The 17,117-nt window shown below is 36.9% G+C and overlaps 1 protein-coding gene across 5 annotated transcripts in view; it reads left to right on the top strand.

Annotated features, from left to right (window-relative positions):
• The window catches only part of BICD1 (BICD cargo adaptor 1), a 311,166-nt gene that overhangs the window by 138,373 nt on the left and 155,676 nt on the right, over nucleotides 1–17,117 (top strand). For all 5 annotated transcript variants that reach the window (XM_037846188.1, XM_037846190.1, XM_037846189.1 and 2 more), the window contains exon 2: nucleotides 15,873–16,085. In XM_037846188.1, coding sequence (XP_037702116.1) covers nucleotides 15,873–16,085 — 213 coding nt within the window. The remainder of the gene's footprint in view (nucleotides 1–15,872; nucleotides 16,086–17,117) is intronic.

The following is a 17,117-nucleotide window of genomic DNA, read 5'->3' as shown; positions in this document are numbered from 1 at the left end:
AAGAATATAATTTAAATGCTATTTAAAGAGAACCAAATTTAATTCAACAAATACGTATTGGGTAAAAAGTGCAAGAACTGTCTTAGGAACTGATTCTTTTATTATATTAGTGAAGACAAGAACCTACTCAGAGAAAGGGCAGAACGTGGGAGGCCTTGAAGCTGCCCATTCTGTTGTCCTACTTTGTTGAGAAAGGGGCATCTGAAAAACAAGATGACACCAGAGGTGTCTTCGAAGAAACACGTACCAGTTTGTTTTTTCCACTAAGGGAAAATTTCAGTAATTGATTCTATGACTATGGTTTACATGGACAATACACTTTCATCACAAGTAAAAGAATAAAGAAAGTACTTTTTAACCTTATGGAGACCAAGGTAAGGAAAATGTACAAATTTTGTAATGATATGTTCTGGTTTGCCAGTGCTGCCATTATGCAAAATACTAGAAATGGACTGGCTTTTATAAAGGGGGTTTATTTGGTTACAGAGTTACAGTCCTAAGGCCATAAAAGTTAGTCCAAACTAAGGCATCAGCAATAGGATACCTTCACTGAAGAATGGCTAATGGCTTCTGGAACACCTCTGTTAGCTGGGAAGGCACATGGTAGCGTCTGCTTCAGGGTTCTGGTTTCAAAATGGCTTTCTCCAAAATGCCTCTGGGCTTGTCTCTCTTAGTTTCTCTGGAGCAAACTCTGGGTTAGCATCTCCAAAGCATCAGCTTCCAAGTGTCTCTCTAAAAGTCTATCTCAGCTGCTCTTGGGGCGTTTTGTCCTATCTTAGCTTCTCTGGGGCAACCTCTGGGTTAGCATCTTAAAGGTAAGCAAGCTCTCTTAAAGTAGTCCGCTGAACTAATCAAGACCCATCCTGAGTGGGTGGGGTCAAATCTCCATGGAAACATTCAATCAAGAGGCCACACCCTAATCAAAAAGATTAATCAATCTGTCCCCACAAGATTGCATTAAAGAATATGTCTTTTTCTGGAGGACATAATATATCCAAAGCAGCACATAAGTCTATATTATTTTGCCTTTAAGAAAAGGAAGAAGCTCTAGAATCAGTTGCAGGGAGCATAGGGATTTAAGTGTGTTTTTCTACCAAAACAGTTAGATTGAAGTTTGGTTCAAGACTTTTAGGGCCTTCCCTGTCCTATTCCCAGAAAGGATCCAAAAACATAACCTACTCTGACAATGACACAACATTCCTGTAGCATTGTGGTTTAACTCCAATTTTTAGTAAGGCCACAGTCTTACCTAAACTAGCATATGATTGTCCTTCCCAATAAGTGAATTAATAGAGCTAACTCAATCAAATAATGTATTTAAAATACTCAGTACAAGGATCTGTTTCCTTAATCATCAAAAAGTAATTAAATACTACTTTTCAAATGTCATTTCCTTCTCTCCCCAACCCAAATTAATGGATTTGTAAGTAGCTCCTTCCTGTGCACTTCCTCAGCTGACCCACTTCTAGATCCCATTACTTATGCTGATTTTAACAACAGAAAGATATAGAAATAGTGTGTCTGACAGGTCCAGCATCAATATGGATCTGCTTCTCTTGTACAGAGTATGGTGTTTCATTTATAGATTGCCATTAGGATACCTTGGTTGTGACATCCACTTTGATGCAAATATTTCAAAGTTTAAATAACTTAAGGAAAAGAGTTTAGATGCAAAGTATCCTTTCTTTCTCCGGGGAGCTGCTTCTTACTTATGAACACCTGTGGGGCATTATAGGGTAGCCTAGAAACAGACACACATTTATCAGTATGATTTATGACAGACTTAGTACCCAATATCAATGGGGAAAGGAAGGGCAATTCATTAAATGGTGCTAGGAAAATAAATTATTCATATAGAAAATAAGTTAAATAGATCTGTACTTCATTCCACACACAAAAATCAATTTCAGGTGTGTCTTAGTTTGCTAATGCTGCGGACTGCAAAACACCAGAGATGGATAGGCTTTTATAAAACGGGGGTTTATTTTGCTACACAGTTACAGTCTTAAGGCCACAAAGCGTCCAAGGTAACACCTCAGCAATCGGGTACCTTCACTGGAGGATGGCCAATGGCGTCCGGAAAACCTCTGTTAAACCTCTGTTAGCTTGGGAAGGCAGCTGGTGTCTGCTCCAAAGCTCCGGCCTCAAAACGACTTTCTCCCAGGATGTTCCTCTCTAGCAAGCTTGCTCCTCTTCAAAACATCACTCCCAGCTGCACTCCGTTCCCTCTCTTTGAGTCAGCTCATTTATATAGCTCCACTGATCAAGGCCCACCCCCGAATGGTCAGGGCCACGCCTCCATGGGAACACCTCATCAAAATTATCACCCACAGCTGGGTGGGGCACATTCCAAGCAAATCTAACCAGCACCAAAATTTCTGCCCCACACAAGACCACAAAGATAATGGTATTTGGGGGACACAATACACTCAAACCGGCACAAGGTGTGTTTTAGTTTCTTCCTTGCTAAAGCAAATGCCATGCAATAGGTTGGCTTAAATGACCAGAATTTATTGGCTCATGGTTTTGAGGCTAGGAGAAGTCCAAATCAAGGCATCATCAAGGCAATGCTTTCTTCCCAAAGACTGGAGTTCTGGGGCTGGCTACCGGTGATCCTTGGTCCTTGGCTTCTCTGTCACATGGCAATGCACATGGCAGTCTCTCCTGGCCTCCCACTTCTCTTCCCGGTTCCACTGACCTCTAGCTGTTTGCTTCCCATGGCTTTCTATGTCTTTTCTGCTTATTAAGGACTCCAGTAATAGGATCCCATCCTGATTGAATTGGGCCACACCTTTACTGACGTAACCTTATCAAAAGGTCCTACTTATTATGGGTTCACCCCACAGGAATGGATTAAGTTTAAGAGCATGTTTTTCTTGAGTTCATAGCTCCAAACCACCACAAAGTGGATTAAGGGACTTAAATATAAAAGGGAAAACTCAAACTTTTGGAATAAAATAGAGGAGAATAGCTTTATGACCTTAGAAGAAGAAAGGATTTCTTAAATGAGAGCAAAAAGTGCTAGCCATAAGGCAAAAGTTTGATAATTCAACTCCATTAAATTTTGAGATATTACTTCATCAAAAGATATCATTAAAATAGTGGAGAAAAAAGCCACAAACTGGGAGAAGATATTTGCCGTCCATGTAACTGGAAAAAAATAAGGAAACAGTCCTTTAGAGAGAGGGACTTAATTTCATTACAAGACACTGTAAAGTGAATGAATTAACAAGCCATAAACTGGAGGAAGATATTTCCCATATGTATAACTGACAAATTAATAAGGAAAAAAGCACCCTTGAGAAAAAAAAGGGTAAAAGCCTTGAACAGAAACTTCAAATAAGTGGAATTGTGAATGGCCAATAAAAATTTAAAAAGATGCACAACCTCAATAGTAATCAAGGAAATGCAAATTAAAGCCGTCACGTAATACTACTTCATACTCCCAGGTGGCAAAAATGTTAAAGTCTAAAAAATCAGCAGTTAGGATGTGGACCAACAGGGGTCTTGGGCACTGCTGGTAGCAGCATGAATGAGTGTGGCCATTTTGGGTAACTGCGGCATTATCAAGAAAGTGGACGGGCGCTCCCTTACTGTCTCATTTTGCCAGGGCTGTCATGTCAAATACCACCAAACAGGAATTTATTGTCTCATGGTTTCAGAGTCGAGAAGTCCAACATCAGGGTATTGGCAGGGCTCACTTTTCCTCCGAGTCTGTAGCATTCTGTCTGGTAATCCTCTATCCCATGGCATCTTTTTCTTTCCTTGTATCTATCTGTTCCTCTGTTTTCCCCTGACTTCTGACTGTCTGAAGTTCCTCTGCTTATAAGAACTCCATTCATATGGATTAAGGCCCACCTTGATTCAATTTGGCCTCTAAATAGGATCTTCAAAGACCAATTGACAAACGATTCCACACCTTAACTAATAATGTCTTCAAAGGCCCTATTTACAAATGAGTTCACACCCCAGGACTAGGGGTTGGGATTTGTCATGCCTTTTATAGGGAATGTGAATCAGTTCTGTCTTATACAACCCTGCCATTCAGCTCCTGGCTCATATCCTCGAGCAATGGTTCTCAACCCTTCCATACAGTAGAATCTCAAAACAAGTATGTCAGAAGTACTTTCCTGGAGACTTAGCCCAGATTTGTGGCTCCCAAATTGTGTGCTGAAGGGCTCTGGGACACTGAAGCAAACCCATAGAACACCGTGGGATGTTTTAAATTTCTGAGGGAACCCCAGTGATGCTTGGCTTCTGTTGGTCATGGTGTGAACTACTAACTCATGAAAGTTAAGTTCGTAGTTTTGATGTTACACTGCTACATTCTTTTCTAATATGCAAGTTTGGTTTTCAGGGTTGCTGTAATAAAAAGCAAATGCCATACCCAAAAGACCTGAAAGTAGGGACGCGAACAGACACTTGCACACCGATGTTCATGGCAGCATAATTCACAGTTGCCAAAAGAAGGAAACAACCCAAGTATCCATCAACAGATGAATGGATAAACAAAATGTGGTAATATACATATGATGGAATATTATTCAGCAGTAAGAAGGAATGAAGTTCTGAAACATGTGACAACATGGATGAACCTAGAGGACAGTATGTTGAGTGAAATAAGTCAGAAACAAAAGGACAAATATCACATGATCTCACTAATAAGAACTAATTATAATATGTAAACTCATAGACATAAAATCTAGAATACAGGTTACCAGGAGATAGAATGAAGCTAGAGAATGGGGAGTGGTTGCTTAAGATGTGCAGAATTTTTAACTAGGTTGAACTTAAACGTTTGGAAATAGATAGAGGTGACAATAGCACATTATTGTGAGTATAATTAACAGTGCTACATTGTATGTGAATGTGGTGGAAAGGGGTAGTTTAGAGTTATGTATGCCATCAGAAGGAAAGCTAGAGGTTAAAACAAGAATGTGTAACACAATGAATTTTGTGGTGGATGATGACTGTGATTAACAGTACAAATAGAAATAAGTTCTTTCATTAACTAGAACAAATGTACAACATTATTGCGAGGAGTTTATAATAGAGTGGTATATGGGGAAAATGTACTTATTGTAAACTACGACTATAATTAACAGTAATATTTTAATATTCTTTCATCAACAGTAACAAATATAACACACCAATACTAGGGGTCAACAATAGGGGGTAAGGGGGTATGGAAAGTTTTCTTTTTTATTTTTTGGAGTAATGAAAATTTTCTAAAATTGATTGTGGTGATGAATGCACAGATTTGTGCTGGTACTGTGAGCCATTAATTGTATACTTTAGTTGGATTGTATGGTGTGTGAATATATCTCAATAAAATTGCTTTAAAAGAATTAAAAGCAAATATCACATGAAAGTGATGGGTGGCAGGATCCAATCTGATTCCAATGTTTGAGAAGTTGTGTGGTACCCAGTAGGTACACACATCCCATCCTATTAGTAAGTAATTGTACTCACTTAAGAATAAAATAAATAATTTAGTTTTCTTTCAATTTATGTGTATTGTTTTTTTCTAAAGCTGAACATGTTGTTAGGACATAAAAAATTAAGTTGTTTGGACGTAACTATTTAATAAATGGAACTGTTAGGGATTTCTTTTCTCCTAGGGGACATCAGAAAAAAGTTATTGAGATACCAAGTATGCCTTGAGCTGAGAATGTTTGGGAATCTCTGTCTCAGCCCGGTTACCTCAGAACTTTTGGAGCTGGAGTAGGTGTCAGTGTTTTTAGAAAGCTCTCAGACTGTAACATGTGCAAGGGTAGTGAACCTCAGCTGGAGAAATTCTTTCATGTATGATTTAGGGTAATGCTAGTCAAACCTATACATGGACCAGTGCTGTTTGCAAATTATTTGCTACAGGTCTGCATTAAGTTAAATATAGTCTATATTAATCACCTGTATTCATATTGTGGTGAATAATGGTAGTTTTAATAATCCTTTTCTTTTTTCTTTTATGTGTATTCCAATTAAATTCATTGAAATATGGTTTTATGTCTGTTGAATTTAAAAATTAAAAATGGGGGCTTGTATTGTGTATGTGTTTTTTTTCTCATTATGTTTTTCTAGTAATTTATATAGCTTTACTGAGATATAATTGACATACAATAAACTGTACATAAAGTGTGCAATTTGATAAATTTAGCTGTCATATATATACACCCATGAATTCATCACCACAACCAACATAATGAACATATCTGTTCCCCCCCCCCAATACTTTTGTACCCCTTGGTAATCCCTCCCTTTTGTCCCTTCACATTCCTTCATGACACCTTTGCCCCTTCTCCAGGGCAACCGCTAATCTGCTTTCTGTCACTGTAGATCAGTTTGCATTTTCCAGAATTTCACATAAATGGAAGCCTCGCAGTATGTTCTCTTGTTTTATCTGACTTCTGTTACTGAGCACTTTTTTTTTTGCAATTGAACCATATTGCATATATGCAGTTTGCACCTTTTTATTGCTGAGTGGTCTTCCAATGTTTGGATATACCACAATTTGTTTATTCACCTGTTAATGGATATTTGAATGGACACAAATCTTTTTGTGGACATATGCTTTCATTTCTCTTGTGTAAATAAATACCTAGGAATGGAATGGCTGGTTCATATGTAGGTGTATGCTTATAGTAATTTATTTTTATTGTATTTTGCAAAAACATGAGTCCACCAAGGATTAGAAATATTTAAAATTGTTCCTTCCCTGAGTGTATCTTGGGAAGTACTAACCCAGGGACATGTACAAGAATGTTCATAGTTGTGTTGTTTGTAATAGAAAAAAAACTGGAAACAATCCAAGCATCATTGACAGACGAATGGGTCATTAAAATGAGGTATATGTTTATTCAGACTAATTATTAACAATAAAAATAGATGAACTGGAGCTATTTAATCAAAATGAGTAAATTGTAGCAATTTAGAGTTGAGCTAAAAAATTGCAAAAGAGTACATATGGAATAATTCCATTATATAAAATTTAAAAACAACATTAAAAATATATTGCTCAGGGATACATGCATTTATGGTAAACTATAAAGGAAAGCAAGAAAATGGTGAATATAAAATTTAGAAGAGTGTTTACCTGGGGAAGGGGTAGGGTTCGGTGAGACAGATAAAACCAGGGAAGGACATACAGGGACTTTTGAGGCTAATTAGTCATGGTGTAGTTCTTAAATTTTAGGAAATCATTTTGATGTTATTTTTTGTGCTTATATTTTGTTATAAATTTTCTTCTGTGTATATTTAATTACATAACAACCAAATTTATTAAACAGATAAAAAGAGAATCTGTTAAGCAAGACAAAAGGCAGCCATTGCAAACTGACAAAGATAGAAAAAAATCCAGGCTTTAAGTATATACGTATTTGAATTGTAAGCTATTAGGCATCACATTTGGAAAAATCAAGGAAGTTAAACCAGATCTTCACAGTATATTTAGTTCAAACGTATAGAACATATGTTATCCATTAGAATGGTGTGTTGAAAGCATATAATATGATGACTGAATCAGTTAAGAATATGCTACAGATTGTTAAAAGAAGTATAATCAGTCTCAAGTTAAAATACATATATTTTATGTTTATGATAATTGAAAAATGGTTTACAGAATACAACATGAGAATCAAAAATTGGTAATCAGATATCACAGATTTCCCAGATGGATGGGATTTATAATTGGGTAGGAGTTAGGTTAAAAGCCAGAAAAGATGGGGGAAGCAAAGAAAGTGTTGGAAATTCTTCCTAAAAGAAGATAAAATTGAATTCTTTGCTAAAATAAACCTTCAGAACCTGTGTCTAGAGAAATTTCTCTGTATTTTTACATTTTCAATGGCTTAAACTGGGAGAAAAAAAGATGCATCAGCACTCCTTTTCTAGTACGAGGTTTAGTGTTTCAGAAATGTGTAGGAGCTGCTCTCCAGAAAGGTGAATGGCTTCATGTACAAATCCAAGGAAAACCTTTACACCAGAGGAAGCAACAGCCTGCCAGTGTCAGATCTGAGACTTACAAAGGCAGGAGAAAAGGGGAGGGGAAATGGTATTTAATAAGCATTTACTGTGTCCAAGGCATTCTGCTTTGGATTCTATACCTCTTATCTGATATTCTTACCTTTTAGGGCTAAGTTATCCTTAACTTTAAGGCAGATGTTGCTATTCTCATTTTACACATGAGATCATCAAGACTTCAAAGCTAAAAACCTTGCCAAAATTTGCAGGGAAGGCAGATTTGGACCCAAATCTATTTGATTACGAAGCACATCTTCTTTCTGTTAATAATAGCTAACAGTTATTGAGCATTTATTCTAATTGTACCAAGGACTGTTCCAAATGATAGATTTTCTCTTTTAAGCCTTGCAACAGTGCACTGAGATAGCAGCTATATCTCCATTTTGCAGATGAGAAAACTGAAACACAGAATGTCCTTGTCCAGCTTTAAGCAGTTAGTTAAGTTGTTCAACCTCTCTCCCACTTATGGGTACATCTGCCTTTTCAAGGGTCAGGCTTGATTCTTACTATCAAGGAAACTTTATGATTCCTAATAACCTTTGAACCCCATGTCTCCTGGGAATTGCTTTCTTCTACCTGGGTACTTTTGTTGGCTCTCCTCCAATGAGACCTTGTTTTCTGATTGGATCAGACCCTCTAAGACACTGCTGCTGAATTATAGTGATTTTGGAAACAGTTCTTAGACACCTCTAACAAGTTTAGTTAGGTTCTTCCTATTTTTTGCACTTCATGAAAAAAGCTTTATGAGCTTTTTGGGCTCATTGTTTTTCCACAGAATGAGAATGAATCCTTAGAAGAGCTTTTATTCCTCTTGAACTCTCAAACTCCATTCTTTAACATGGACTTTCTTAATTTAAAACAAAGAATAATTAAATATCATTTGACCATTTTGTAGGATTATGATTCATATTCTCTCTACTCAGAGTTATTTGAGGTCGATTAGTATAAAAGAAACCAATACAATGGAATAAATACAATAAAAACTCAAAACAGTATAGAGAAAACAGGAAGTAGTTTTACCAAACCTTAAGGTATTTTAGGTTTTGCTATTGAGCAATTTATTGCTGAATATCCTGGCAGCCAAGGCAACAGGGAAACATAATTGGTCAAATAATTTTTATTATATGTTTAAAGAAGGTAAACTAGTTCATTGGAGAGGATGGTTTACAGTGACAGGTCAGTTGCCATCCCTTTCCTTCCTGCAAGTTAAGTCATGTCTAAATATTCCCTGGAGCACATAGATCTTAAAGGATTGTGGTAGAGACTTTAAAGAACTGCCACTGAATAGTCTTTAAATGAAGTGCCACGGCAATGCTGTAATTCTTGCTTAAATTTAGGCTTGCTCCTCTGAGGAAAGGCCAGTTTCTACTTCAAGTCCTCACTTTATTCAGTTCTCTGCTCAAAGGTCCCCCTTACCTCTGACCCCCTCCCTAAATGAGGCCCTCTCCACCCCTGAGTTATCCTCTATCCCTGCTCTGTCCAGCACAGCAGCCACTAGCCATATGTGGCAGTTAAAATGAATTAAATTACCTAAAGGAAAAAATTCCCTTCCTTGGTCACACTGGCCACATTTCAGGTGCCCAGTGTGGCTAATGTATTGGACAGCACAGACACATCGTCACAGAACGTTATATTGGGCAGTGTTCTTTGAGGCCCTTACCTCGGCTTTCATTTTCTCCTTAGAACTTTTCCAACGTTATGCTGCACACTGATTTATTTGTGTACATTCCACTGGAAAGTGTGCTTCTGGAGGGCAGGGATTTTTTTTTTCTTAAAACATTGCTGAATCCTTAGTGTATAAAGCAGTGCTTGATGTAGTACAGATCCTCTGTAAATACTTGTTGCAGAAAGAACAAATGGAAGAATGAATGAATTTTAGTATTTTTCAGATTTCCACATTTGCTAATAAGCAAAGACTCATGAGAAACTGAGTAATTATCTTTAGAAGTAACGTTTACTTTTCTGCCTCAGTTTTTAAGATGAAAGAATGACTCTTCTGTAACCAAGGACACATTTTTTTGTAATACTTTATCAAAAAATTAAAAAAAAAACACAATTCAAACAAAACAAAGAAATAAGAAGAACAAATAACCTAAAATAACTACATTGCTTCCAATATGTTCTTACCATACTCCAAGAAAATTAAAAACCATAGTCATTCCTGAGCATTCCCATATCATTACTCTCAATATCTTATCTGTTCTTATTAGATTATCATTCCCCCCTCACTAGTTGCTATCTCTAGGTCCCCACATTCTAAAATATAAAACATTTATTTTGCATTTTGCATAGAGTTCACATTAGTGGTAACATGCAATATCTTTCTTTTTGGGATACATACTTTTAAGATAAAGTGATACCTTACATTTATTAGCCAAACTTTTATTTCTTTTATTTTTCATATTCTAAAGGAGAATGAGGATGAAGAATTCTCCTTAACAGCTAACATACTGTCCTGAGTATGAAAGTGTGAAATATCAAACTTAGTATTTTCTTTGGACTGAGTCATGTGAATAGAAAGAGAAAGCAAGCTACTTATTATATAGCTAATTAGACCTACTCTGCTATGCAATTTTAAGCAGCAGTGGTACATTGAGATGGAATATATTAAAAGTAAGATTGGCGATTATCGCTACATGAAAGGTGAGAAATCATAATAAATGATAAAATTGTATAGAGACACCAATTTACCTCCATAATTTCAGATAAAAAATACATAGAAATGTCAATTTACCTCCATAATTTCAAATAAAAATTGTCCATGAAATGATTGCAATACCTAAAAGGAATTTTCTATCTGAAGAAAATATTACTAGATGTATGACTACTCTACATTTGCCTATAAATAGACATTGATGCTAGTTCTGTGCTTCCAACCAAGATGCAGCTTTAATAACCTTGAAAAAGGTAGTTTCTCTTCTTGGGCCTAGGATTGTCAGCATACACTTGGCGTGGTGTTGGAGGAGAGGGTACCTGGCAGATTCAGACAGGTCTGCTAAATCATCTGCAACAATTAGTCAGACGATAGATGTCGGTTGGTTGTTATATCCAATTCCAGTTACTGACAACTGAAATTAAGTAAAATAGGAATGCTGTCTCCTTCACCTTCCCTTTCTAAAAAGACTTTTTTTCTGAGTAGTGATCATTCTCAGTGGGTTTGAAATGCAGATCATGAGGTTTCTCTAGTCTTGCCGGATTAGTATTATTTTGCTATTTCAGGTTAAAAAATATATATATGGTTAATGTCCTTGGTTAACTTCATATACTTTCCTTGTTTTTCAAGTCAGGTCCAGTGCAGAGCCAAGTTCTTCATGAAAATAGTGACTAATCTTGGAAACCATATGTTCAGTTAAGGTTTCTGAGCTGTAATAAATATTAATTAGGATTCATCAAAATGTTTATATTTATAATTTCAATTCTTGATTTTTTTTGAAAACTATTATATGTATATATCTGAAATTTTTTATTTCCTTGGGTGCTGCATTCAGAGTATAATTTTTGAAAACTTCATGGAAATTCTCTTCTGATTGCTGCAATCTTCACTTATGCTTTTTAAGCCTTGAACTGATTGGGTGAGACTTCTCTCATGGTTGAAGGCAATCTCCTCAATTGATTATAGATGTAATCAGCCATAGCTACAGTCAATTTACTCATGATTTAAGTCCATGAAATGTCCTAACAGCAACAATCAGGCCACTGCTTTCTTGATCAAACAGCTGGACACCATAACCTGGCCAAGCTGACACATGAACCTAGCCATCACAGTCTATATCTGAATTTTTTTATTTCCTTGGGTGCTGGATTCAGAGTACAGTTTTTGAAAACTTCATGCCCAAAGATCTTTTCATGGAAAAGATAAATTCACTTGCTATTAAGACCTTAAGTGTTGTTTCTGCTGCAGGGCCATGAGAACATTGCACATGTGCTGAGGATAGCATAAGAGCCCTAGAATGCGTACGTCTATTGATTTTACTCAGGTAGAATGAAGAAAACGGCCCCATGGGCAGATGTTTCCCGTTTTCCCTATATGGTAGCTGTGATAAAGAAGCTAGCTGAGGTGCTTGGCACACAGGTCATGCTAATTTAAAATTTTACCTATACTTGACCATATAGTCAGGTTCCCTTTGTCAGGATGAGAGTCTACTGAAGACTTCACCAGGACACTGTGGGGAGACCGTGCTGCCAGACCCCTCAAAAGGTTCATTAGTAGATGATGAATTCAGAATTGACCTCTCAGAATCTGGTGGATACTGAAGGAAAAGCAAAGTAAACATCACTTCTAAAGTTAATTATTCATCTATTCATGAGTCTATGTGCTTATTAGCAAATGTGGGAATCTGGCTACTCAAATAAGAATTACTTCCTGTCTGGGGACACAATAAGCCGAGTGAGAGGAATATTCTACCCTGTGCAGATGAACATCTATGTCGTAATATTTATTTCTCAATTAATGTCTTTTGATGTTGATGTGTGTCAGCATTATGAGAAAGATATTTCACTAAGGAAGATATTTCACCCGGGATTTTCAGGGTCATTATTTTCTAAAGTTTCTGTTTCTATTAAATAAAATTTGGGGAGGAGCACGTGATTATCTTTAAAATTGCTAAATCACGCTATGTCCTCCTAACATTAATGCATCCCATGCAGAGATGAACGTACCTTCCTACCTTCAGGATTGTAATTGATGTGAAGCTGAGTTTCACAGATTAATTCCGGCCTTATCTTTTCATGGACTGTATTACTGAAGCATTATGTTATGACATCTTAAATAGAAAAATGTAATAAAATCATTGAAGTTAGACAATAAAGCCACAGTATTTCTAATTGAATATGATTCCTCTTTGATTTTGTGACTGTATGTTCTTCCATAACTCTGTGTGCCAGTATTTTATCAGATCTCTCAACAACTTTTGGTCAAAAATTACATGTATTTAATTTCTTACTTTGAAATAATTTGAGACTTACAAAAAGTTGCAAAAATAATAATGAATTCCTTACACCCTTCAGTCAGCTTTGCCAAATGATAACATCTTATATATAACCAGAGTACAATTACAAGAACCAGAACTTGACATTTATATGATACTATTAACCAATTTGAAGTGCTTATTCCAGTTTTGCTCATTGTCTCACTAATGTCTTTTTTCTGGTCCTGAAACCAATCCAGGATACCACATAACATTTAATTGTCATGTTTCTTAGTCTCCTCCATTTCTGGTACAGTTTCTCAATCTTTTTTTTTTTTCTTTAATGACCTTAATACTTTTGAAGAGTCCCAGTCAGTAATTTTGCAGAATGTCCCTTTGGATTTGTCTGGTTGTGTGTGTGTGTGTGTGTGTGTGATTACAATTGGCTTATATGTTTTTGATTAGAATACCACAAAAGTGATCTATTCTCAGTGCATTATTGTCAGGTGTACTTTACTTTTCTTCATTTGGTTGACTTTACTTTTCTTCAGTTGGTTGAGGTGGTGTCTGCCAGGTTTCTCCACTGCAAAGTTACTGTTTTTTCTCTTTTGAATTAATGTCTCTTGTGAAGAGATGCTTTGAGACTATGTAAATATCCTGCTTCTCATCATACTGTCACCCATTAATTTTAGATTCCATCAATGGTTCTTCCCTCAGTAATTATTACAGGGGTGTTTGCCAAATAACAATATATTTTATTTCCATCATTTCTTCTAAATTTATTAATTGGAATTCTGTAAGGAAGAGCTCTTCCTTCTTCCCCATTTATTTATTCAGTTATTTATATATTAGTGTGGACTCATGAATATTTATTTTATTGTATAGATTATAGTACATTACCATTGCTATTTATTTTTTTGCTCAAATTGTCCCAGATTTGGTCATGGGGAGACCCTTCAGGTAGACTTCTTGTGTTGTTTTGACGTATCTCCATCATTTTTTTGAGCATTTTCTTACTTTTTGGCCCACAAGATATGCTAAGCTTATCTTGTACTTTCCTTGCTCTAGTCCTGGAATAAGCCATTTCTCCAGAGAGTCCCGGTTCCTTTTATTGGAGATTGATTATTTAGAAACCAAAATCTGGATTCTAGGTGTGCTAAGTGCTACTGATAATGTTGTTACTTCTAGGCCCTCTCAGCAGACAGAGCTAGGAAATATGTGTGTGTATATACACACATACGCTACCTACCTACCTACCCACCTATCTGTGTATCTATCTATCTATCCATCCAGCTATCTCATCTATCTACCTGTGAAAAACCATACATTCATACTTATACTTCTGATTACAATCCAACATGACTGGTTTCCTTCTAGACTTCCCATTTCCTCATTTTTAAAACTTTCTCTGACAATGAGGAACATGGCTCTCATTATCCATAATTTATTTACTTATCGGCTCAACTCTAGTATGCATGTGAAGTAATTTTAGAATTGTGATCCCCAAATCCCTGTGAGAAACAAATTTACTAATTAGAGTATGGTGTTTGAGTACAGTTCTTTTTGTCTTTAGCCTTACAGTATATAGTAAAAATATCATTTTCCAAAATTATTTATTAGCTTTTTTCTTTCCTACTCCTTTCAATGTGGCCATGTTGTTCATTTGTAATATAGTTAGGTTCATCTGTTACTGTTTGTATGCTGTTTTGGGTTTCTCACCACCCCTTACCCCTCACCATTATGGTTAATTTTAATTATTATTTATTTGGGGGGGGTACGTGAGCCATGACTATGGTTTTAAGAGTCAGAACTATATGAAAAGGCATGCTCAGAAAAGTGTCACTCTTTCCTCATCCCTTCTATCTTATTTTCATTCTTCCATTCTTTCCACCCCTGTATTGATTTCCCAGGGCCTCTATAACACATTACCACAAACTGGGTGGCTTACACAGCAAAACATTCTCTCAGAGTTCTGGAGGAAATAGTTCAAAATCAAGGTGTCAGCAGGGCTATGCTGTCTCCGAAGTCTCTAGGGGAGGGTCCTTCCTTGCCTCTTGTGGCGTCTGGTGACCCCCCCACCCCCCAGCATTCCCTGCTTGTAGCTGCATCACTCCACTCTCAGCCCCATCTACAATGGACTTGTTCACTGTGTGTGTCTGCACCCTCTCCTCTTCTTAAAGGTCACCAGTCATTGGATTAAGAGCCCACACTAATCCATTATGACCTAATTTTAACTGAGCTAATTACCTTGGCAAATACTATATTTCCAAATTTGGTCATATTCCGAGGTTCTGGGTGGAAATGAATTTTGGTAGTACACTATTAAACTCACTCAACCCTGTTTCCACTGACTTCTGTAGGTAACAACTTTATTTAATTTCTGGTTTATTCTTCCTGTGTTTCTTATTGTACAAATGAGCAGATACGTTTATATTTTTTATTATAGACTTCACTGAAATAACTTTTTGAAGTACCAGCCAACATGAGTGCTGTTTGGTGATTTTACTGCTGAGGTTCCTATTTATAATTGACCTGTCCTTAATGCTATTGGTTTAGAGAGCTAAAGAAAATCATTGTTTTCCTTCTTGAAAGTATTTTTGGGATTTTTTTTCTAGAACAAAGATGACAGTATGAATTTGGATGGGCTCATTAGCATTTCACTCTTACTTCATAATAGAATTTGTCTTAAAAAATGATAACCTCAAGCAGCAATGTTTTTCAAGTTTTCTTTAAGTTATTATATGTTTTTTTCTCCGTATTAAATTTGAGTTATTTCAAGCATCAACTAGAAGTACTAGTGTGTTACATAAAATATGCATTGTTGCTTCTGGAGGTCTTGCAGAATAGCTTTTCTTAGAAATAAAGCAAAACAAAGCATTTCCCCAAAAGTTGTTCAGTAGTGCTATGGTGCACTTCATTGTACATTCTTTCTTTTCATACACTCTGCAGGCATTTGGGCAGTCCTTCTCCATCCACCGTAAAGTTGCCGAAGATGGCGAGACTCGGGAGGAGACGCTTCTGCAGGAGTCAGCATCCAAGGAAGCTTACTACCTGGGGAAGATCTTGGAGATGCAGAATGAACTGAAGCAGAGCCGGGCGGTGGTCACTAATGTACAGGCAGAAAATGAGAGGCTCACAGCCGTTGTGCAGGATCTGAAGGAGGTAATCAAACAAACCAGTACATTCTCTGGGAGAGATTTGTGGGAGAGAGAAAGAAAGTTCTCTCTGTTGAAGAGAGCAATAAAATGTTTCTTTAATCGGAGGGGCTGTGTTAAGCAAGAAGCATACAATCCTGATGCTAGCATTTTTTTCTGCTTTTTTAGTGAAATGAAAACGTATTCTGAGATGAGCTTTTCTTTCTTTTATTTTTTTTAAGAACTAAAGTTTTTATTTATTCTGTACTTGGGAATTGGCCTTGCTGTTTCTGCAAAGGTGTTTTAAAAAGATAGTGATTTAGCACTCCTTCTCTCATTACCTATTTCAATACAGTGGGACAGAAATGCTCTGTATCAGCACTAATTCAAATGACGGTAGTGTTGGCTCAGGATTCTTCTAACTGGGGAAGGAGACTCCAGGGGAGTGTTCTAAGAGTCATAGAGTCTGGCAGTGCAGAACTCCAGAATATTTTTCTGGTTCTAGAGGAGATAAATTATAGATGGTATGAATGAGGTTAGGGAGTCTCCTTCAGACCCCAGGTGTGCCAGTTTGAATGTATTATGTCCCCCCCAAATGCCATTATCTTTGATGTAATCTTGTATGGGCAGACAGATCAGTGTTAATTAGATTGTAATTCTTTGCGCTCCACCCAACTGTGGGTGATGACTCTGATTGGATAATTTCCATGGAGGTGTTGGCCCGCCCATTCAGGATGGGTCTAAATTAAATTACTGGAGCACTGTATAAGATCAGACAGAAGGAGCAAGCTGCTATAGCGAAGAGGGACACTTTGAAGAAAGCACAGGAGCTGCAGATGAGAAACAGTTTGAAAACAGCCATTGAAAGCATACTCTTGCTCCAGAGAAGCTAAGAGAGGACAGATACCCCAAGTGCAACTAAGAGTAACATTTTTGAGGAACTGCAGCCTAGAGAGGAACATCCTGGGAGAAAGCCATTTTGAAACCAGAACTTTGGAGCAGATGCCAGCCACGTGCCTTCCCAGCTAACAGAGGTTTTCCGGACACCACTGGCCATCCT

This window comes from Choloepus didactylus, chromosome 8, assembly GCF_015220235.1.
Source record: "Choloepus didactylus isolate mChoDid1 chromosome 8, mChoDid1.pri, whole genome shotgun sequence".
Lineage (NCBI taxonomy): Eukaryota > Metazoa > Chordata > Mammalia > Pilosa > Megalonychidae > Choloepus > Choloepus didactylus.
Note: the sequence above shows the minus strand (reverse complement) of the source record. Positions and strands in the feature narration are given on the sequence as shown.